The following is a 20825-nucleotide window of genomic DNA, read 5'->3' on the forward strand; positions in this document are numbered from 1 at the left end:
CCATATGCCTAGCCATGAGACCGAGGAGTCCAGGAATCCTGACAGCTGGTCTTCGGGAAGAAGGTATTATCTTGATGCCTAGGTTTGGACATTTCCATGGCCTCAGAACTGTGAGCTTGTAAACTAATAAATTCCCATTGGTAAAAGCCAACCCATTTCAAGGTATCTGCATTTCTACAGCCTAGCAAACTAGAACAGGGAGGATCCTGTGACACACCCACTCCTAAGGATGTTCTCGTGAGGGGTCAGCCTGGATCCTTTGGTTTGGGAATGAGGAACACTCTCCCATTTGAAGGGGTTGGCAGAGCCCCCAGGACAGAGTGTAGGGACTCTTGGAAATTCTTCCTCTTGGCGTAAATTTGAATGTCGTCTCATCCCATCTTGAACCCCAACATGGGGTAACCTAGTTTCCATCTTCTGAACCCCAACTCCCTACCCACAGGAAGAGGAGAGCAGTGCGATGTACAACCTTCATCAACAAATAGACATTTATTGAGCTCCTGACATGTGCCAGGCACAAAGGAGGAGCACTCAGAGGTTTTAGATAAGGTCCAGCCCTTATGAGCTTCTTGATGACCTGGGGAAAGGATGGAAGTGGGAGCGAAAGGTGGTGTCAATCAAGGCCTCTCTCCTCTCTCTTGTGTTCTCAGGTAGTGGAAGGATACAGAAAGGAACATTTTGGACAGGTGTCCAAGACAAACAGGTATCAGCCACACATTTACAAGACACATGTGCAGAGCCCACACAACAAGCACAAAATGTGACTGTGCCACATGTGGATGGGATTCCTGTGCAGTGTCCATATGTGCACAGACCTCATGAGTACGGCACTAGAATTCCTAGATATGGGGAGGACTCCAGGCCAGGCCAGCTAAGCCCGTCAAGGCTGGGGCTGGTACTGGCCCTCGGTGGCCGTGAAGAAGTCCTCCAGCACACTGCGCAGGTAGTCAAAGGTGGGCCGTTCCTCTGGGCGCTCCTTCCAGCACAGCATCATGAGTCTGTACAGCTCCTCTGGACAGTTGTCAGGTTGCACCATGCGGTAACCTCGCTCCAGGTTCTGAATCACCTCAGGATTGGTCATCCCTAGAAGTTGATGGGAGAAATGACGTCAAGTCTTCAGGCTTTGAATCCTTCTATTCACATTATTTTGCACACTAGAGATGCAGAGAGGCCCTTGGCTTGACTGGAGAGTGGTTTTAGACCTGGTGCTTCCCCAGGGCTCTGTATGACATTCAGGTGTTATTCAGAATATTTAACTGGCATGGTGGGAGCACCTGGGAGCACCAACTTAAAAGGCTCTTGGCCTTCATTAATGGTAAGGCCACACTGGCAGTACCTGCTGAATGTCAATTCTACCACCTGGAGTGACTGGTATAGCTCAGACACTCAGTAGCATACATGTTAGCTGTGTGATCTCTTTTAGCCTGAGTTTCATCAGCTGGAAAATGTGGTTACCAGTAAGTCCTGTCTTCACAGGGTTGTTAATGAGGATTGAATGAGATAATGCATATAAAGCACTGAGTGCCTACATAGGAGATGCCTCATAAAGGAGAGCTGTAATTGTTATAATTTGGTAGGGAAGGTTGGGGTGGTCAGGGCTCAGGGCAGGCTGGGAGCCCACAGCCTGGAGAGTGGTGGAGCTTCTCCAGCTTTGGGACCAGGCACATGAGATGCTGCACCAGGAAGCCAGATGGGCCCTGGGGCCCAGCAAAGCAGACCTTTCTATAGCCTGAATGAAATAGTCTTCAGGTCAATCCCCACCCTTTGTGTTTATTCTGGCACTCCCCACAAAGAGGCAGCTGTAGAAAACCGCATGGTCATGGCAAAAACACAGCCTCCTGTTTCTAAATTACCCAAATGGCCTCTGGTTTCTCTTTCAGTCTCCTGAGAGGACCCCTTTTAGGGTCCTGACAAAATAGGATTTTTGCTCCTGCAAAGCTTGGGACTAGATCCTGGTCATGGAGACCTGTTCCTCTCCAGGCCCTATCCCTGGGAGGCCTCTAGCTATGGGTCCCTCACATTCCAGAGTCAGGACATAGGAAGACATAGGCCAGGAAATCAAATATCCTTGGCTAGTCTTACAAACTTGGTGGTCCCTAGGTCACATCCAGTCCAATTACAGCCCATAGGCCTACCTTGGATTGGTTCATACGGTGTTTTTAAACAATTTGAATCAATCACCAATATTTAGAAATGGGCAAATTTTTCTAAAGCTCTGAGCCTTGGCTTCTTTTGAAAAAACAAAAAATCTGTTTTCAGGGCCCCCATGCCTTCCTTAGTGGTACCACCTGCTGCAGTAAATGCAAGTTCACCAAGGTCTCCATTGTTACCCATTGTCTCCTGACCCTAAAGCCACGTGTCAGTTGCCATCTATCATCAAGCTTTCACTGCCCTGTTTCTTCTAACAGAGACATTCCCAATGGGATAGCCTGTATTCTATGGGCACACTAGAGGAGCAGCAAAAGGCCCCTGAGTTGATACGGGGTGTGGTTCTAGACCCAGTGCTGCCCCAGGCAAGTGGAGGGCAGGAAAGTCCTTCAGGCTCTCACCTCATTCTAAGGTACCTTTACCTTCCTGGAGGAAAGTTTTACCCACGTTGCTCTGGGAATGCAGGAAGCACCTATGAATCCGGCCACTGTGCCCTGTGACCTCCCTATTCTCTTTGTGTACCATTTCCTTTCTACAGAATTTCCTAGCAAGTTCCTTTCAAAAAATTCCACTCCTGTTTTGGAGGATATGAGAGGGTAGAATTAGTTGCTTACAGGTCTCCCACACTCTTGAGACAGAAAGTTTTGAGGAAAGGGAAGTTAATGTTTTGTGAGCACCTACTCTTTCACAAAGGAGTGAAACTGAGGCTCAGAGAGGCTATGACATGCCCAAAGCCAATGATAATAATAAAACCTATCCTTTTGAATGCTTACTATGGTGTACGCTTTTTTCCTAATCCCTGAGTTTGAAGCATCTCAATGACCCCAGAGTCCTACAAAGGTACAAACTAGGATTCCAAAGCCCATTCGTGGCTCATTTATATAATACATGGATTAGACACTGCTCTAATCTCATTTAAACTTCAGAACAATCCTGCAAACATTGTTTGTTTCTTCAGAGGGATGCATGAGAGTTAAAACAGTTAATACACATAAAGTACTTAGAGCAGTAGCCAGCACATAGTAGGTGCTCACTATTAACACGTGGAGAAAGAAAGAGCCATCCATTTAAAGCCAAACAGAAAATTAGTCCTTGTGGCAGATCTGGTAATAAACGGCAGATCTTTTGCTACCCAGTCCAGATACACTCATACCACAAAAGGCTGCTTGAGCCAGAACTAAAGAAAAGAGCTGGGGTTATTGAAAGGAGAGAGAGATCCAACGACAGAAATGGAAGCTAGCCCTGGGAGAAGTGTATCTGCTTGGGGATGCTGGAGTCACACTCCAAGAGGATGGAGACGAAGCAGCTGGAAGGTTTCAGATTCCAGACCTGGGAAGAAGTGAGTGGAAAGACATGGATTTTCTGCCTTTCCCCATCATCCCTTTCAATTCCTGCCCTTGACCCTGACCTGGGTAGGGGATACGGCCATGGGTGACAATCTCTGTCAGCAGGATTCCGAAAGACCATACATCTGACTTGATGGTGAATGTCCCATAGTTTATAGCTTCTGGTGCTGTCCACTTGATGGGAAACTTGGCCCCTGAGGGAAGGCAGAGTGAAGTCATCTGGGTCTGCTTGGCCAGACCCTGCCAGACCCAAGATCTTCCTCACACACCACACCTACCCTCCCTGGCAGTGTACTCATTGTCCTCAATGAGGCGTGCCAGGCCAAAGTCTGCAATCTTGCAGCTAAGCGTGTCAGACACCAGGATGTTGGCAGCTCGCAGGTCGCGGTGGATATAATTCTTCTCCTCAATGAATGCCATGCCCTCGGCAATCTGCAGGCCAGGTGTAGGTCAGCAGTCCTGGGGTGGACCTCTTCATCCCACTGGCCTGTGCCAATGCCCAAACCCTCCCCAGTCTCCTTACCTGGGCTGCCATGTCCAAGAGCTTGTTGATGGTCAGCTTGATGCCTGGGGGAGTTTTGAGGAAATCCACCAGGCTCCCTGTGGGCAGAAGCATAAGTTGTGAAGTCAGAGAGAACAGAGAGAGGAGAGATTTTCTGCAAAACTCAAGTCTAAGGGGAGACCCTTAGACCCTTCTCCCCAACTGGGAGGGTGTCTAGAAGTGGTGTCAGAAAGGTAAGGAAGAGAAGAAGGGGTAATGGAGAAGTGTGTGCTCAGGCTGAAGATGCCAGCCTACATGAAGGGCTTTTCCAGAAGCACGGAATGGAACATGCTTGGAGAAGTCTATAGGCTTCTTGTCACCAATAGGGTAAAGCCAAAACTCCTCAGCCAGGCATTCAAAGCCCTGCATGATCCACTTTTGTAGCTTCTTCTCCTCTCCCCACCCCTGACTCTTTCACTCTATTCGTGCTAGACAATTTTGAGTTCCTTCACACAGACGGCTGGGCTCTCATCTCAAAGTCTCTTTGTCCCACCTTTGCCTGCTAAAAATTCTATTTTTCTTTCATGGTCCAGCTAGAATACCCTTCTAGGAAACCTCTGTAGCTCCCACCAGGCACAAATATTGCATCTTCGTCTGCATTCCCACAGCATGCTGGAACCTCTGCAAAGGCACAAACTCCGGTGTGCCCATTACTAAAATTCTCAGTTCCCCTGACATTAGGAACCTTGGTTTTGTCCATCTGTGCTCCCAGCGCCCAGTCCAGAGTAAACAGCAATGAGTGCATGCTGAATGCATTGAATGGAGAGAGGAAAGAGGTGCCAAGGGGCCCGAGGGACCACATCTCCGATAGTAGAGGGTGGCTGTAAGAACACAAACCAGAATTGCTAGGACTGAGTCACTGACTGCTGGCCTTTCTCAAGAGATTAAAACCCTGTGTGAGGATGACAGCATTCCATGTGTGTCCCCACTATGCACGATGAATTTGTCACCTACGTTAAAGGTCTCACCCAAATGCAATGAATAGGTGTACATAAACTGCCATTCCTCCAGTGTGTCCATGACAGATTTTGCCAACAATTGCAGCACTCACTTCCAATGAGCCTCAGAATCCTTTTCAACCCAGTGCCCCAAGCAACCACCAACCAATCAAAATTGACATATAGGATAAAACCTTTTGCAACATCTAGAACCCAAAGCCAATTAACAGCTTGTTACCCTTCCTGAAAGAGAGGCAGATGTTGTACTTCAAAAAAAATTTAAGTCAGATAAAAAACTTATTGACTTGATATGTGGTAGGCACTGTTCTAACTGCTCTCCCTAATTGCATTAATTCTTTCATCCTCACAAAAACCCCATGGGGAAGTTACGGTTGGATTATTATCCACCATTTTACAAATGAAGAAACTGAGGCAGAGAAACATCTACGTGATTGGCCCAAGGCCATACAATTATGGAGCCACGATTCTAATCCAGGTAGTCAGATCCTAGATTCCCTAATGATTGCTCCGTTTTGTTTCTGGGTGAGCCGTTTAGATTTCTGTGGTTATTCTTGGGGAAACTGAGGTACAGAGGTGGGACCAAGACTTGGCCTGGGTCAAACAGCAAATCAGCGAAGCCCAGACTAAAAAGCCTCGGTTTCTGTCTTACTGTAGTTCTCACTCTAATAGCACAGTTTCTACAGCAGACCCTCCCCAGGGAGGGGGAAGGGCCCACCCCAAACCAAATGAAATGGGACTAGAGACCTAGCGCAGAGCCCATTCATCTGAGAACAAGCATCCTGATACCATGGTAGAGCTTTGAAGAAGGCAAATGGGACTGCAGATCAGGGAAGATCGGGGTGAATGCTCTTCCCGAGTCTTCCACCTAAGGCTGGGTCCCCAGACTGTGCTAGGACGACGCATCCTCTTCCGGGCCACGTTCTTCAGTGGCCCAAGAAAGCTCCTCTAGTAACCCTGTGTGCTCAACTAGAAGAAAAGGCTATCCCACCCTCCCGCAGGGGCGGAGGGGTAAAAGCGCCCCCCAGCGGCCGCGCGCGGCGGCGACGCCCACCGTTCTCCATGTATTCCGTGATGATGTAAATGGGCTCCTGGGTGACCACCGCGTAAAGCCGGACCAGCCGCTGGTGCTGCAGCTGCTTCATGAGGTTGGCCTCGGCCAAGAAGGCGTCGGGGGACATGCTGCCCTGCTTCAGGCTCTTCACCGCCACCTTCGTGTGCCCGTTGTAGTACCCTGGGGGAGGGGAGCTGGGGAAGTGACCCGGAGCCCGGGCGCCCAGAGCCAGGCCCTGGAGTAGGGAACTGTGGCGGGACTCGAACGACCTCGGTCCCAGCTAGACGGACGCCTCTTCCTCCCCGCTCCCCGACAGTCCCGGAGGACCGCACTCACCCATCCACACCTCCCCGAACTGGCCAGCCCCCAGCCGCTCCACCAGCTTCAGCGTCTCCCTGGGAACCTCCCACTCGTCCTCCCACCACGGCTTTTGGGGTTTCTGGGTCTGGCAGGGTCGGCTCAACCGCGTGCACAGCCCGTCCGAAGCATCTGCAGGGACACGGGGGTGGAGGGGAGAGGGCTGTCAACATGGCGGTCCCCGGGCTCCCCCGCGCCCTCCACCTCGCCGATTTCCCGTCTAGGAGCAACGGAATGGCCGGAAGGTGTCGGGTGACAGCCTCCCCGGGGCTGGGGGTCGGGGACCCCACCCTAGCCACTGGGGGAGATGGAGGAGCGCACTGAGAGATGGACAGAGGGTATTGATTGGGTACAGGTGAAGAGGCTTCAGGGGTATATGCGAGGGGGTCCTGCGGGGGCTCACTGGTGTAATGGCCGACCAGCTCACGCAGTCCGGGAAAAGTGATGCGGGGGGAGATGTAGAAGCCTCCGTTGTCCAGGTTACGGATCTTGTAATGTTTAACCACCTCTCCCTGGTTCTGGTCGAAGTCCCGGACCGACAGCGAAAACGATCCTGAATGGATGAATGGATGGACGAAAGAACACGAAAGAAGGCGGGTGAGCGCGCCCGCCCCCGCGCCCCTCGCCCGGGCTCCTGCGCCCCTCCTCCCGGGGTCCGCGCCCCACCCCAGTCCACCTCCGCGCCTCTCCTCCCGGCTCCCGCGGCCGCGCCCCAGGCGCTCACCCGCGGTGCTCTCGCTCTCCCGGATCAGGAAAGAGCCGTGCGTGTTCCCCGGCGCCAGGAGCTGCCGCTCTGCGTCTTTGCGGCTCAGGTTCTTGAAGAACCAGCTGCGTAGGACAGAAGCGATGGCCGCCGTCTGGTCTGTTGCTCTGTTCTTCCTCCGTCCCCCGCAGGCATTCACTGCCACCCTCAGCCCCTCTCCCCTGCCCCGGGGTCCCTAGATCTGCTCCCACCCGCCTCGACGCGTCCCCACTCACGGTTCGGGTTCCAGACTATTGGCCTTGGCCACGAAGTTGAAGGGGATGAAGCCTTCCTGGCCTGTGGTTAGAGACTGCGCCTTCCACCACTCTCCGGTCCTGTGCCAGGAGACCTCAGTGTGATGAGCTGTAGGGCCGGCTCAGCCCTCAACTTGCATGGGGACCCTCCCTCAGAGGTCAGGCCGCCAGGCTATCCCACCCCTCAGCTTAGCCATCCGAGCCTCCCATTTTGTTCCAAGTGCTCCATGCTCCAAGCCAGGCAGAAGCAGCAGTACCCCGTAACTCCAGGGGTGGGGAGGCCTTAGCTCAGGAGCCCCAGCTCCCTCGCAAGAACCCGAGTGGGTGAGGCATAGGGGGCACTCACTGCTCCAGGATGCGGAGCTGTTCGCCCTTCTCAAAGCCCAGATCTCCATCGTGAGAGGGCTCATAGCTGTGCAGGGCTATAACCAGGTTGTCTGCAAAGACAGATGGCCGGAGTTAGGGCAGACCCATCTGGGGTAGGCAGGGGGCATGGAATTCAGGAGTTACAGGGCAGGGTTCAAGATTGGGGACAGAGGGGCAGGACAGGGTCAAAGGAAGGGGAGGAGATGGAGGCAAACAGTCAAGGATCCCCAGGCCTCGGCTTCTGGACCCTGCTGGTTGGTGTCACCTTGCAGTGGGGAGGCTGGTGGAATCGAGTCCTTGTAGTAGTCAACCAGTGGGTCCCGCACCTCGGAACCATTCCACATGGGTAGCTGTAGGGTGGGAATGAGGTTGACGTCAGAGAGCAGGAGGCTGGGTCCGAGCCTATCTTCCCTCCCCCTACCTTGCTCTCCTTCACTTCTCTAGCCTGGCTGGGTCTTAACAGCGACTTTCCAACAACTTGCTGTGTGGCCTTGGGAGAGTCCTTCCCCTCTCTGGGCCTCTCTTTTGTTTATCATGGAAGAGGGCCAACTCCTTATTTCAAGGACCTGTAGTAGTAGTCCATTTCTTTCTCCTGGGTGCCCCTGGACTCTGTGCTTCACCTAACTCCCTCACCAAGCCCCATGTCTGGCCTCTTACCGTGGCCTTGCCATCCAGTGGGACTATAGGATAATGGCAGTTTTCACACACATCGATATTTTCCATCCAGTCATCTTCAGGGTTCGAGCTGCAGCTACAGCCCATGGTCCCTGGGGGAACAGAGAGGGGACTGAAGGGACACCTCCATGATCTGCCAACTCTAACATCAGACATCCTAGGGCCTTTCCCTGAGAATGTCTAAAAATACCTGTAGTTGTAAGCTGTCCACTCCACCCCCATTCACCAGCCGCAAAAAAAGGTGAAACAGGGGACTCCTAGCTCCCTGGGCCCTGGGCCCCACTTTCCCACCTGGGGTGGGCAAACCGCCACAGGCACCTTTGTTAGTCTTGTTGCCCACTTCCTGCCTCTGCCCCCTCCTTCTGCCAGTCCCCAGTGTTGGAGGACTCCCTCCCGGAAATCACATATGCACTTCTTCAAGCCTTGGGAGACACCTATGTTTCGATCAGATTCTCCCCTACCAGACAGGTGTGTGTGCCCCCCCTCCTAATTACAGCGCCCTTCTCCAGCCTTGGACTACCTCTCCCCTTCCATAATACTTCCTTCAGAGGGTTCCTTCAAATGGGGACTTGTCTTTCCCCAACAGAAAGCCCCTCAGTGGCCCTGTTGGCCATAACTTATTTGTTTGTTTTAGCAGTGGAAACTTTTTGTGATATGAAACCAGGAACCCCATAAATAAAGCAAGTAAAAATGGAGCTGTTCTGCTTGAAGCAAAGTGGGGAGTCCCGAGGTACCTCTTTCCCTTGGACTCCTCTTCAGAACTGTTTAGAAAGTATTAGTTCTCAGAGAAAGCCTAATTTACCATGGTATTCAAGATCTTTGACTATTAAAACAAAATCCACTTCCTCAATTCATTCTGATGCACCCAATACATATTAGCAACTCTGAACACTCAGAAGCTGTGTCCTGAGCTACTCTTGTTTTTTCAAAACTTCCCGACACTATTTTTTTTACTTCATACCTTTGCGCATGTAGTTTCCCCTGCTTTGGAATGCTCTTTTTTGTCCATCTGCAAAACTTGAGCTCAACCTTCAAGGCTCAGCTCAAGTATCACCTCCTCTGCGAAGCCTTCTCCGAACTTTTTGCTCCCCTGGCTCCAAAGACAGTCTACTTAGACCACATCATCAACTTTGGCTCTGAGTGGCGTAATTACTGATTTACGTGTCAGTTCCCCAGCCTCTCCAGTCTGAGGGCTCATCAAGAGAAGGGTGTCTTCTTTGTTTGCCTCAATGCCCCCAGCAACCAGAACTGATTGCCATTAATAAATGGCATTTATTTATGTGTTATTAATCATACATTAATGTATAATTAATATACATTAATTAATGCATATATTAATATATACATTAATGTATATAATACATCAATAATAAAATAATAAAATCAATAATGTATATATTAATATATACATTATTAGTAAAAATAAAAACAATAATGTATATATATTAAAATATATATATACACATTATTAATAATGTGTGGGAAAATTAATGCACAGATTCTCCCACACAGAGGTCTTAGAAACAATCAAGTCCAACCTCTGATTTTAGATGAAGAAACTGAGGTCCAGAGAGACTTGCCTAAAGTCACGCCACTTATCTGGAGCAGATTAAAAGCTACAGCTTCCGGGCCATGCTGGGACCAGGTGAGGATGGGGAGCAATGGAGGTTTCTGGTTAGAAAGAATTGAAGCAAAGCCCTAAAGTCAGAGAGGCCCAAGTTCCAATCAACATTCTGACACTTGCTGTGTGATCTTGCTGAAATCATTCTACCTACGCCTCACTTTTCCTCTTCTGTCAAATAGGGATCATCATTCAATGTTCATAAGCTTAATTTGGAGTTTGGAAAGACCTTCCTTTCCACTACCAGTGCTCATTCTACTCTACCGACACCAGATTTGGGAGGGGGTACATTGCTTGGTAAATAGTCCTCTTTACTTTAGGCTCATGTTTCTCAAATTGAGATACTCATAGCTTCCCATGGGTGCCAGAATTCACAGGCGTGCATCTTTCCAGAGCACCAGTGTTACCCGACTTTATCTGTACAGTTAAACAAATGTAGGTCTATTATGGAGGGAAATGCAAAGCAAACACGGAATTTTAAGCTAAATCAAGAGAGTAAGGAAATGGGTACACATTTACTCTTCCCTCCAATGTTAGTGTCTTTTAGGGGGAACATTCAAGAAGTCCTGCTCAACCAGAGCCCACCCATTGGAGGCTGCAAATGACTTTTTGACCACTAATTTTATTATGGCCAGGAACGGATTAGCTGCAAAAGCCTATAGGAAAGGATTGACAGCAACCTGGAACCAGGCTAAAATGAATTGAGCTGTCTATTCAAACAGGCTTGTTAAAACCACAGGGTTGATCATGCTGTAGAGAGGACACCACCAGCAGATGGGATGTGCACTTAGATGAGTAAGATACATTTAGGCTTGACATTCTGGGATGCTCTGGAAAACGGCAAGAGAAAAATAGGGAAGGTTTGGGCTTGAGAAGAAGAGATAACTGGGGTTCAGCAGTGAGAAGAAGCCAGTAGAAGGGGCAGAAGGAATCCAGGCTGGAAATCAAGGGACTAGAATCTGGTGCATAGTTTGGCTGGGGTCAAAATGGGGAGGAAAAAGGAGCCACCTGGCCCTGGGCTTGGATCCATGAGAAACTGTAGGCTGATCTTAGAGTCTGGACTGAATCTGGGTCCACCAGAAAGGACCTTTAAGACTGGAGGCAAAAGTGAGAAAAAGTCAGGTTGTATTAAATTAAGCCAAGAGGTACTCTTAACTCTGCTGTGTATCTGGCCCCTACTGGTTTTTTGTTTGTTTTGTTTTTCCCTATTGTTTTTTCTATGGCTTGTTTTGTGCTCCAGGAGCCCTCCAGCTGCTGGAAGCTGAGCTTGCCCTCTGCAAGGATATGACCTTTGGAGTGCAGGGCCTGGCATCAATCATGAGACTCCAGAATCCGGCAATGCCAGAGAATATTTTGGTCGATGGTTCCCAACCTAGAGCTTACATGCGCTCAGGAGGTCCTAAGAATAGTGTTCGAGGCCTTCAAGTGATTGCAATATTTCAAAAATCTAAAGGAAAATTTGCTGTTACTTGTTTCTTTCAGTTTGACAAATTGTATTGTTTCTTCACTGCATTCTTAAGCTAATGCTCTGATTAAATTATGAAGTAGGGAAAAACAAATTCGTACCTAAAGGGGGTAAGTTAGAAGACAAAGTTTTTAAAATCGTGAGAACAATGGGGTGGGGAAGGGCTGGGGAAGACAACAGAGTCATTGGGAAGGAATATTTTAAGAAACAGTGATGTAATTCACCAGCCTCATTTTACAGATGGAGAAAGCTGGGGGTCAGAGAAGTTAAATGACTTCCACAACAGCACATTGAGGGCTCTTGGTACAGGCCAAACTGAAATCAGGCCCTTACGTCCTTTATCAAAGTACCCTCCTCTTCTCTTCACTCCTTAGGAAGTCACAGGGAGATGGGGAATCCTGAGAGGTCATGAAGAAGGTGGGAAGGTGGGGTATCCTGAGAGGTCATGGGGAGATCTTGAGAGATCGTGGAGACAGCTGGGGGCAGGTGTAACAGGGTAGGCTTCACTCTCCATTCAAAACTTGATCATAATGTTGATAAAGTTCTTTCTCTACCATATAGTTTCTCCCTCTGTCTAGAATGCATGTTTCTGGGTACAGTCACCTGACTCAATGTAGGTAAGTATGTGTATATGGAGACATGTGATTCAGAGAGCTTCATGTTTATGTGTGCATACCTGAGGGTTTGTGCCAGGCCCTGTGTGCAGGTGAGTATATAAAAGAATGAGAGTATGTGTGGCTTGTGCCTGTCTATGTAAATGAGGTCAGATATGCATACATCTATCTGTATATATAAAATGTGGGCAGATTCTCTTGGTCTTACTTTGACTAAGATTGCTGGGTAGCCAGAATGATTAATCAGATTAATAAAACCAGGCCAGTAAAAAGAGAATCAAAGTTAAAGCTTAATATATATTTCTCATCATCTGGAAAAAGTAAACAAACAAACAAATGAAAACCTCTGGGTTAACAAACCAAGATATTCTCTCCTCCTACATCAGGAACCAAAGGGCAAATGTGGGAATTGTGTAAATTCTGGACTGCCTCTGACCGGGACCCCTAATGTTTTTGGTCAAACTCAAGGCTATTCCAGACCCACACAGCATTTTGAAATTTTGTAAAAGGCCACCCCTCCCTGGGCTCACAGAGGTGAAGTGAAGGCTGGATTTCAGATGCCCCATCTCCCCTTCTTGCACTGTGCCCAACCCACCAAACATACACAGTGGCCTTGCGCATGTTGTGTGTAATTGATCAAAAAGCTCAGGCTGACTCCCTCTAAGCCAACGTGCAGGTGATCTCACTGCCCTCACCTCCCATGTGAGACATGACTCCCAGGGGTGTAAATCTCCTGGCAATGTGGGTCAGAACTCCCGGGATAAGCTGGAACCCAGAATCAAGGGATTGAAAAAGCCTATTTGACCAAAAGGGGGAAGAGAGAAATGAGGAAAAATAAAGTGTCAGTGGCTGAGAGATTTCATACAGAGTCGAGAGGTTGTCCTGGAGGTTATTCTTATGCATTATATAGATATCTCTTTTTAGTTTATGGTATATTGGAGTGGCTAGAGGGAAGTACCTGAAACTCTTGAGCTGTGTTCCAGCAGCCTTGATTCTTGAAGACGATGGTATAATGATATGGCTTTTACAATGTGACCGTGTGATTGTGAAAACTTGTGTCTGATGCTCCTTTTATCTACGGTATGGACAGATGAGTAAAAAATATAGATGTTGGGGGGTGCAATGGTAGTTCAGTGGTAGAATTCTCACCTGTCACGCAGGAGACCTGAGTTCAATTTCCGGCCCATGCACTTCCCCAAAAACAAACAAGCAAAACAAAAATTCAACAAATAGTACTGCAATCACGGGATACTCACTTGGAAAAATAATGAAATGTGACCCTGCCATACAGCATACAAAAAAAAAATCAGTAAAAAATATGGACGGAAAATGAGCAAATAATAGGGGGAACAAAGGTTAAAATAAATTGGTTAGATGACAATACTAGTGGTCAAAGAGAGGGAGGGGTAAAGGGTATGGTATGTATGAGTTTTTTGTTTTGATTTCTTTTTCTGGAGTGATGCAAATGTTCGAAAAATTATCATGGTGATGAATGCACAACTATGTGGTGATATTGTGAGCCACTGATTGTAAACCATGTATGATTTATGTTTGTATGTTAAGATGTATCAATAAAAATATTTTTTTGAAAAATCCCAGGTTGAGAAAAGCTCATGAACTAGATCTTCTCATCCCAGAGTTGTTTAGGAATCATATCACTATAACTCTGGTTCTTGCCAACTTATTCACTTTTATCAACTCCACAGATGTTATCTTGTCTGGCTGGGCTCAAGGTGCATCCTCCCCCACCTTTTTTTTTTAAAAGGATACCACTTTCCTTTCCTCAAACTATAGACCTATTCATTTATTCTGTTCAAAATGTGTGCCTTCTTAATAGGGGGAACAAATGTTGAAATAAATTTAGTTTGAAATACTAGTGATCAATGAAAGGGAGGTGTAAGGGGTATGGTGTGTATGGTTTTTTTTTTTCTGTTTTCATTTTATTTTTCTGTTGTCTTTTTGTTTCTTTTTCTGAATTGATGCAAATGTTCTAAGAAATGATCAGGATGATGAATCCACAGCTATGTGATAATATTGTGAATTACTGATTATTCCATATGTAGAATGGAATGATCACATATTGGGAATGTTTGTGTTTCTTTCTGTAATTTTTTTTAATTAATAAAAGAATTTTTTTTTAATGTGTGCCTTCTTACTAGCAGGAACAAATGTTAAATAAATTTAGTTTGAAATGCTAGTGATAAATGAAAGCGAGGGGTAAGGGGTATGGTATGTATAATCTTGTTTTTCTGTTATCGTTTATTTCTTTTTCTGTTGTCTTTTTATTTCTTTTTCTGAATTGATGCAAATGTTCTAAGAAATGATGAATATGCAACTATGTGATGATATTGTAAATTACTGATTATATATGTAGAACGGAATGCAATGTTAATGTTTTTGTTTGTTTGTTCTTAATTAAACCTGGCTTTGTTTATTTATAATAAATAAATAAATTTTTAAAAATGTGTGCCTTCTTCTTGCCTGGGTTTCTCAGGCTAAAGTTTAGGTCAAGAACATACCAGCTATTCCACTACAGGCCATTTTGTCCTCTGGAACACCTTGTGGCAAAGTGTATCAGGAATAATTTTAAAGATTTTCTTGGCCATTGTTTCTGGCCAAGATTTGCTTGTGGGCAAAGTTGCATATGTTCAATGAAGAGCCTTAGTTGTGAATGCCCACACAGAACCCTCATTACAGTACTCAAGAATCAGGGTTGGTGGGCTGGGTAAATAATTTCCAGTGGGTAAAGCAAAGATGTGTCCCATGTGCCCTCCTTTTTTCATAGAATATCACTTTTGAATGAACTTGGTGGCTTCTGGCTGCAGAAACAAAAAGATAAACCTTCTTTTAGGTGCGAAGCAAGCCAGGTTTAATATGAACTGGGAGTGACTTGGATATAAAACTGATTCTTCCATATTTATGCAATAAATAAGGGCTATAGCACCATGTTTCTAAGGTGGTAGTTTGGGTAGAGGTTCCCTAACTAGTATCTTGTATGTACCATGCAATTCCTTTCAGTGACTTTCCTTCCTTGGGTCGATCTATGTGCATTTTTACGTTATAGTGGTTCTATCAGGACAGAGCCTTGTTTACGGCTTGGCAATCTGTGCTGCTCTATAAGGTTTTTGGAAATCTGCAAGTCATCGAGGTCCAGCTCACCACACACATGTCATAGTGACCCGATTTTAATCCCAAGGTCTCCAATCACACTCACTGGCAGGAGGTCTTTGGACAGGTTACTAAACCTCTCTGAGCCTCCCTCAGTTCCTTCATCTACAAAATGGGAATAAAGATAGGAGCTGCATCTAGAGTTGTAGTAAACATTATATGAGATTAACATGGTGCTTGGTATGTAGTAAGGACTCAATAAATAAGAATCATTGTTGTTTGTGACTGGGGTGGGACATTTATTGCACCAGTCTCACACATTTTCCAGACTAAACTAATTCATCATTTTCATTTTCCTTCATTTTATATGATTTTTGCCACGTCCACGGACTACTTTTTCAGTTGTAATATATTTACTTTAAAAGGAACACTTTTAAATTACCATAAATGTAAACCAGTATCACCAGCCATAGATAGATAGTACAAATCGGTACACATTAAAATAAACACATAATGTAATACACAAAATAACATTTTTAGACATCCATCCATTATCCCCTGAAATCAGCTCATACACATCAATGGTGGACAGGTCACATTTTAGGAAATGCTGCACTGCGAGGGAGAACATTAGGATTGGGCCCTTGTCCCTGGGTTGAAGGAGACCCAGTTTTTTTAGCTGGTGGGTCTATCAGCAAAAACTTAACGTGCCAGCCTTTGCACTAGTGCTGAGGACACAGAGGTGAGCAGACAAAAGGGGTTCCTGTCCATTCGGCCCCACGGTCTGTGATAGAGGCGGGCACTGCTCTCGCAGGTCACTCCCTTTTCTTAGGAAACCATATAGCCTGTCGTCAGCTCGCTGATGGGTGCTGTCTGTGACTCCCAGCAACACTGTCAATGCAAAACAGTTCCACTTGCCTGGTAGCAGCATCTCAAATTCACCACCATTACCCATTCGCAAGCTAAGAGGTAGCTAAATCCATTAAAACGATGAAGTAGAGCTCCATATGTTGTCGTGGAAAAAGAGTCCACAGATAACATGGCAAGCAAGTTGCAGAACCAAATGTAGAAAATAGGCCTATTTGCATTTAAATACGTATATATGGGGAATTCCTTTACACCAGCTCCTGTGCTAAACCTCTATTTGCATGATTTCGTGTAATTCTCACAATAATCTTATGAGGTAAGTGCTACCATTATTCCCATTCTACAGATATAAAAACTGAGCACCCCCCCCCCCAAAAAATGTACAGGGTTACTGTTTGGAAGATGGAAATGTTTTGGTAATGGATAATGGTGATGGTAGCACAACATTGTGAAAGCAATTAACAGCACAGTAATATATGTTTGAATGTGATTAAAAGGGGGAATGTTAGATTGTACATATGGTAATAGAATAGAATTTTTTTTAAAGAATCCATGAAACTACACTACTCAAACATCAAATCCTAAGTTCAACCGGGGACTTTAGTTAATAGCACAATTATAAAAATGTACTTTCATCTACTGTAACAAATTTTTCACACCAGTGCACGGGGTTAATAATAGGCTGTATGTGGGAATCTTGTATTGTATGTATGCTCGTTCTGCTAACTCACAACTTTTCTAATAAAGAAAAAATAATAATTGAAAAAAAAAAAGGAAATTTAAGACCCAAAGAGGGTAAGGAGTCTGAGGCCTCACAACAAACAAGTGGTGGACCTGTGAGCTGAACCTCGGTCTGCTCTGCCTTCCTCCACTGTGCAGGCTCTTAACCGCTGTGCTCTTAAGCAGCCATATGTGGAAAAGTCTAGAAGAATGCACACCAAATTGCTGAAAGCGAGCACATTCCAGAAGTGGACCAGAGGGGACACATTTCTTCTATTTTTTATATGTCTCTGTACTTTTTGAATTTTTAAAAACACCCATGTGCTAATTCTGTAAATGAAAAACGAACAGAAAAACAACAAAACCGCTACTAATGGAAAAACTCTACCAAGAGATGCCATCATTTGAGGAAGACCGACTGCGCAGCCCGTCTTCTCTCCGCCATACCCATCTCAAGAGGTGCAGCCCGTGGAAAAGGTCACTACGTAAAAAGGTTCTGCGGCCAAGGAAATTTGGGAAACCGCACTAGACTAAATTAATCAGATTTCTTTTCTTGGGGGATACTTTCAACGCTCTAACGCTCTGACATTGGTTGTGAAACAGAGGGACAGAGTTTGTAACTGAAGCCATGTGTACCTGGCCCCAGAGCCCTTTCCTTTCCAGGTGCCTCATGGAACTAATGTTCTACGGAAAAAGCTTGGGAAATGCAGCGCCGTGTACTTTAACCGTGCAGTTTGTTGTTAGAGGCGCCGGCCCCGGATGGTATCTTGGTCCTGCCTGTGTCCACCCCCACCCATCTCCCCTGAGAATTGCGTTTGCTGAGTTGAACCTGACCTTGAAGCCATCGGCTTGTGGGTGTGGGGATTGATTTTTACCAGTGCGGGTGTGTTGTGTGTGTAGCCTCTGCTTCTGCCTCTGAGTATACATGCACACATGTCCTCATGATGATATCCAGCCTGTTTCGGACAGGGAGGCCATGTTGTGGGACCCCCCTCTGAGGTAGACTCCTGACCTCAGAGGTAGCCCAGAATCCAGCCAGCCTGAGTTCTCACACCCACTATACACAGGAAACAACAAGTTCATATGCAAAGCTACACCACAAGGGTTGAGGGAATGGGTGGCTCACTGGCCTGACAAGGTGCTGAGTGGGTACAATTCTGGGCGAGGGCAGCCTTCCCTCTGCTGCAGCGTATGCATGGGGAGGGAGCACCGAACTTTCGTTAAGCACCTTCTACGTGGCAGGTATTAACCAGGGCATGTCACGGTCATTATTTTCTCTTTGATTCCCCACAAGCACTCAGTAAGGGAGGGCTTTATCATTGCCTCGGGTAAGGAAACTGAAATACAGGGGGTGAAGCCACTCGTCCAAGGAAATGGCAAAACCGGAATTGTACCTAGGTCGGCCTGAATCTAACACGCGTGCCCCTTGCACTACGCGACACCTTTGGCTCTCTTACCTTTGGTCTCTACCCTCATGGTACTCAAGGAACAGCGAGAGCCCAGGGATGGTGATTCTGGCTTCACGTCCCAAGCTCTCTCCAAAATGGGTTTTTGCTCTTCTTAAAACTGCCCTAATTCTTCCAGGAAGCCCTCTAGATCCCCCTGAGAGAAGCCTTCTCGCCTCTGAACCCTCGGTCCTTTCTCTGTCCCTATCTACGGAGCCCTTCCTCCCTTTGGGAAAAGCCTCTGTCCCTGAGCCCCAAAGATGAGGGAGAGATGAGGGCCACTGTCTGATTCATCTATTAGCACAGGAAAGGAAGGGACTGCTCATGTCAGTCAGCCAGGGGGTGGAGGAGTCCCCCTGCAGCACCAATGAGCCAACACATTTCCAGCCCCCACAGGCCTCGGACCTGGGGACAGAGGAAAGGCTGGGACGTGCTGACTAGGCGGAAATTGTGTGTTAAGAAAAACTCCAGTGGCGGAGGACATGGCAGGGGAACCTGGGATGTTTGGTTGAGGTAGGGGACTCCCCCACTAAACTGAAGGCTCAGAAGTAGAATGTGAGCGGGTGGGCGGGTAGCTGACTATGCCTTCCTGGGCCTCCACTTCCCTAGGCTGGAAGGAGGACTCGGAGGGCCTAGCTGGCCTGCATACAGCGGCCGCTTGAGGGCTGAAGCAGGAGGGAACAAGAGGAGTGAAGAGGACATTCTGCAACTCTTGGCTGAGGCAGGAGTGGCAACTCTCCAGAGAGAAGTTCAGAGTTCCTTGCCCACAGCCAACTGCACCCTGTCCAGGATAAAAATAACCCTTCCTCTCCTTTTCTCCCATCATCCTCTCCCCCTCCAACTTCCCAGAGTCAGAGCAGATACTTTCACCCTGGAGAGTCTAATCCAGATCATAAATATCCCCTTATGTAGCCATCCATTCCTATAGGGCGACCCCTCCCTCTCTCAAGTAATGCTGGTCACTGAAGATAAAATTGCTGCTCATGCCTCCATGCGGATGCCCTGGGTGGTTCCTCTCAGGAGATTATGGTCACTAGATCTGCCACAGGACACAGAAGATTCCTGGGTCCCCTGGACTCAAACCTGTCCATCACTCTACTCCAGGGAGGGTGGTGTGGGGGTCTCGATCTAGGCCATTATGCTCCCCCAGTGAAGCCAGAGCACTGCGTTCCCATCGTGGCCCGGCCACTGCCTTGCTGAGGCACCGTGGGGAATGAGCATCTTGCCTGATCAGAGTCTCAGGAGCCTCCTAAGTCAAATAAGGAACTGTAGTTGATGATTACTGAAGGCCTTTTAAATATCTGACATTCCATGTATCAGCTCTCTAAGAAACAGTGAGGCAAGGACTGATGGTGGATAGTGTGGCAGAGGCAAGAGCCACCCACTATGCAGGAAAGAGGTGAACCAGTCGCCCTCCATGCCTTCCACCTGACCACCAGCAAGCTTTCTCTGTCCCCCAGCCTGAAGGGCTGTTGCCTACCCTGGGACGCCTGACCCCATGCTCAGCTGCAGGCTCATTGCTGTCATCCCCAACCACGCCACAGCCCCTAGACCCCTGTTCCCAGTTCCCCTTACCCTGTTCCCAGTTCCCCTTACCTGCCCAGCCCGGGAGCCTTCCGGCCCATTCACATGGTCCTCCTGGCCCGGCCCGGCTGCCCAGTCTTGGTCTCAGCTCCCCTCGCCGTCGTAGCCTCTGCCTACCTCTTCGCGCCCACGTCCCACGCTGACTTCCTGCCTCCTCCTGAGGACTCCGCAGCCAACCCGGCCCCAGCAGCCCAACCACAAGCCTTCAACACCCCAAGCTTCCTGCTGCCATAGCCCCCCGCCCCTCAGCCCCTGGGGGTCCCATACATCTCCAGGGGCAGGCCCGACTTACCCGAGGGTGAGCACTTAGAAGATGAATGTTGGATGGAACCTCATGTCCTGGCCCGCAGGGTGCTCCTGGACAGCCCTTGAGCCCAACGAGCAGGGACAAGCAAGGAGCAAGCAGACACAGGCTCAGCTTACAGGGAAAGGCAGGTAGCACCACTGTTGCTGTCTGACGGCTTCAAAGTCAGCAGAAAGGACAGCACCTCTGTTCAATAGTTGGAGATTTAAACAACACCCATGCACAGTCAGACAGCAGCTCACTGGGTTGCTACAATCGGTAGGTAGAGCAATAGTCATGTTGTCTCAGGGGACAGGACAAGTGCTTTATTAAAGTCAGAGGCTAGGCTAAAACCCCTCTTATAGACAAAATCCTGGACAACCCGGTTTCAGGAAGCTGGCAGGTCAACACTGCATCTTCAGAAGGGCAGAGTAACAGACCCTACGAATTATGGGCAGGGCGATACGTACTAATTATGGTTGGAAAGTGAGGCGACACTTCTAATTCAGGGAGAGGCAAGGCCACAGCCCCTGGGAGAGATGCAGAGTCTGCCAGCATCTGCAACAGGTGGAAGGCAGAACAAACTCTGCTGCCCAGGCACCCAGGTGCAGGCAGCAGACTGGTGGAACTTCCTGCTATAGGCAGGATCCTTGTCATGAGCAGCAGGCAAACCAAGGAC

The 20825-nt window shown here is 47.8% G+C and overlaps 1 protein-coding gene across 2 annotated transcripts; it reads right to left on the minus strand.

Annotated features, from left to right (window-relative positions):
• Positions 1-474: 474 nt before the first annotated feature.
• LCK (LCK proto-oncogene, Src family tyrosine kinase) lies at positions 475-20029 on the minus strand. Of its 2 annotated transcripts, XM_077150476.1 has the most exons (13): positions 19876-20029; positions 8422-8531; positions 8030-8114; positions 7745-7835; positions 7381-7479; positions 7127-7230; positions 6806-6955; positions 6382-6534; positions 6046-6225; positions 4018-4094; positions 3773-3926; positions 3557-3688; positions 475-1083 (listed from the first exon to the last, which is right to left on the minus strand). In XM_077150476.1, the coding sequence occupies exons 2-13, from the start codon at positions 8524-8526 to the stop codon at positions 881-883; spliced, it is 1533 nt and encodes a 510-aa protein (XP_077006591.1). In that variant the 5' UTR covers positions 8527-8531; positions 19876-20029; the 3' UTR covers positions 475-880. The 2 variants fall into 2 exon arrangements, with proteins under 2 accessions (XP_077006591.1, XP_077006592.1); XM_077150477.1 differs by lacking the exon at positions 8422-8531.
• Between the last annotated feature and the right edge of the window lie 796 nt (positions 20030-20825).

This window comes from Tamandua tetradactyla, chromosome 2 (genome assembly GCF_023851605.1).
Source record: "Tamandua tetradactyla isolate mTamTet1 chromosome 2, mTamTet1.pri, whole genome shotgun sequence".
Taxonomy (NCBI): Eukaryota; Metazoa; Chordata; class Mammalia; order Pilosa; family Myrmecophagidae; genus Tamandua; species Tamandua tetradactyla.

Bases quoted from the DNA above. Each gene is read 5' to 3' on its own strand.
- LCK (XM_077150476.1), bottom strand. From the start codon at position 8,526: ATGGGCTGTAGCTGCAGCTCGAACCCTGAAGATGACTGGATGGAAAAT. The intron at 8,115-8,421 runs GTAAGAGGCCAG...CCCACCCTACAG, and splicing joins CACTGGATGGCAAGGCCACG to CTACCCATGTGGAATGGTTC. The intron at 3,689-3,772 runs GTAGGTGTGGTG...GCCTTCCCTCAG, and splicing joins TGAGTACACTGCCAGGGAGG to GGGCCAAGTTTCCCATCAAG.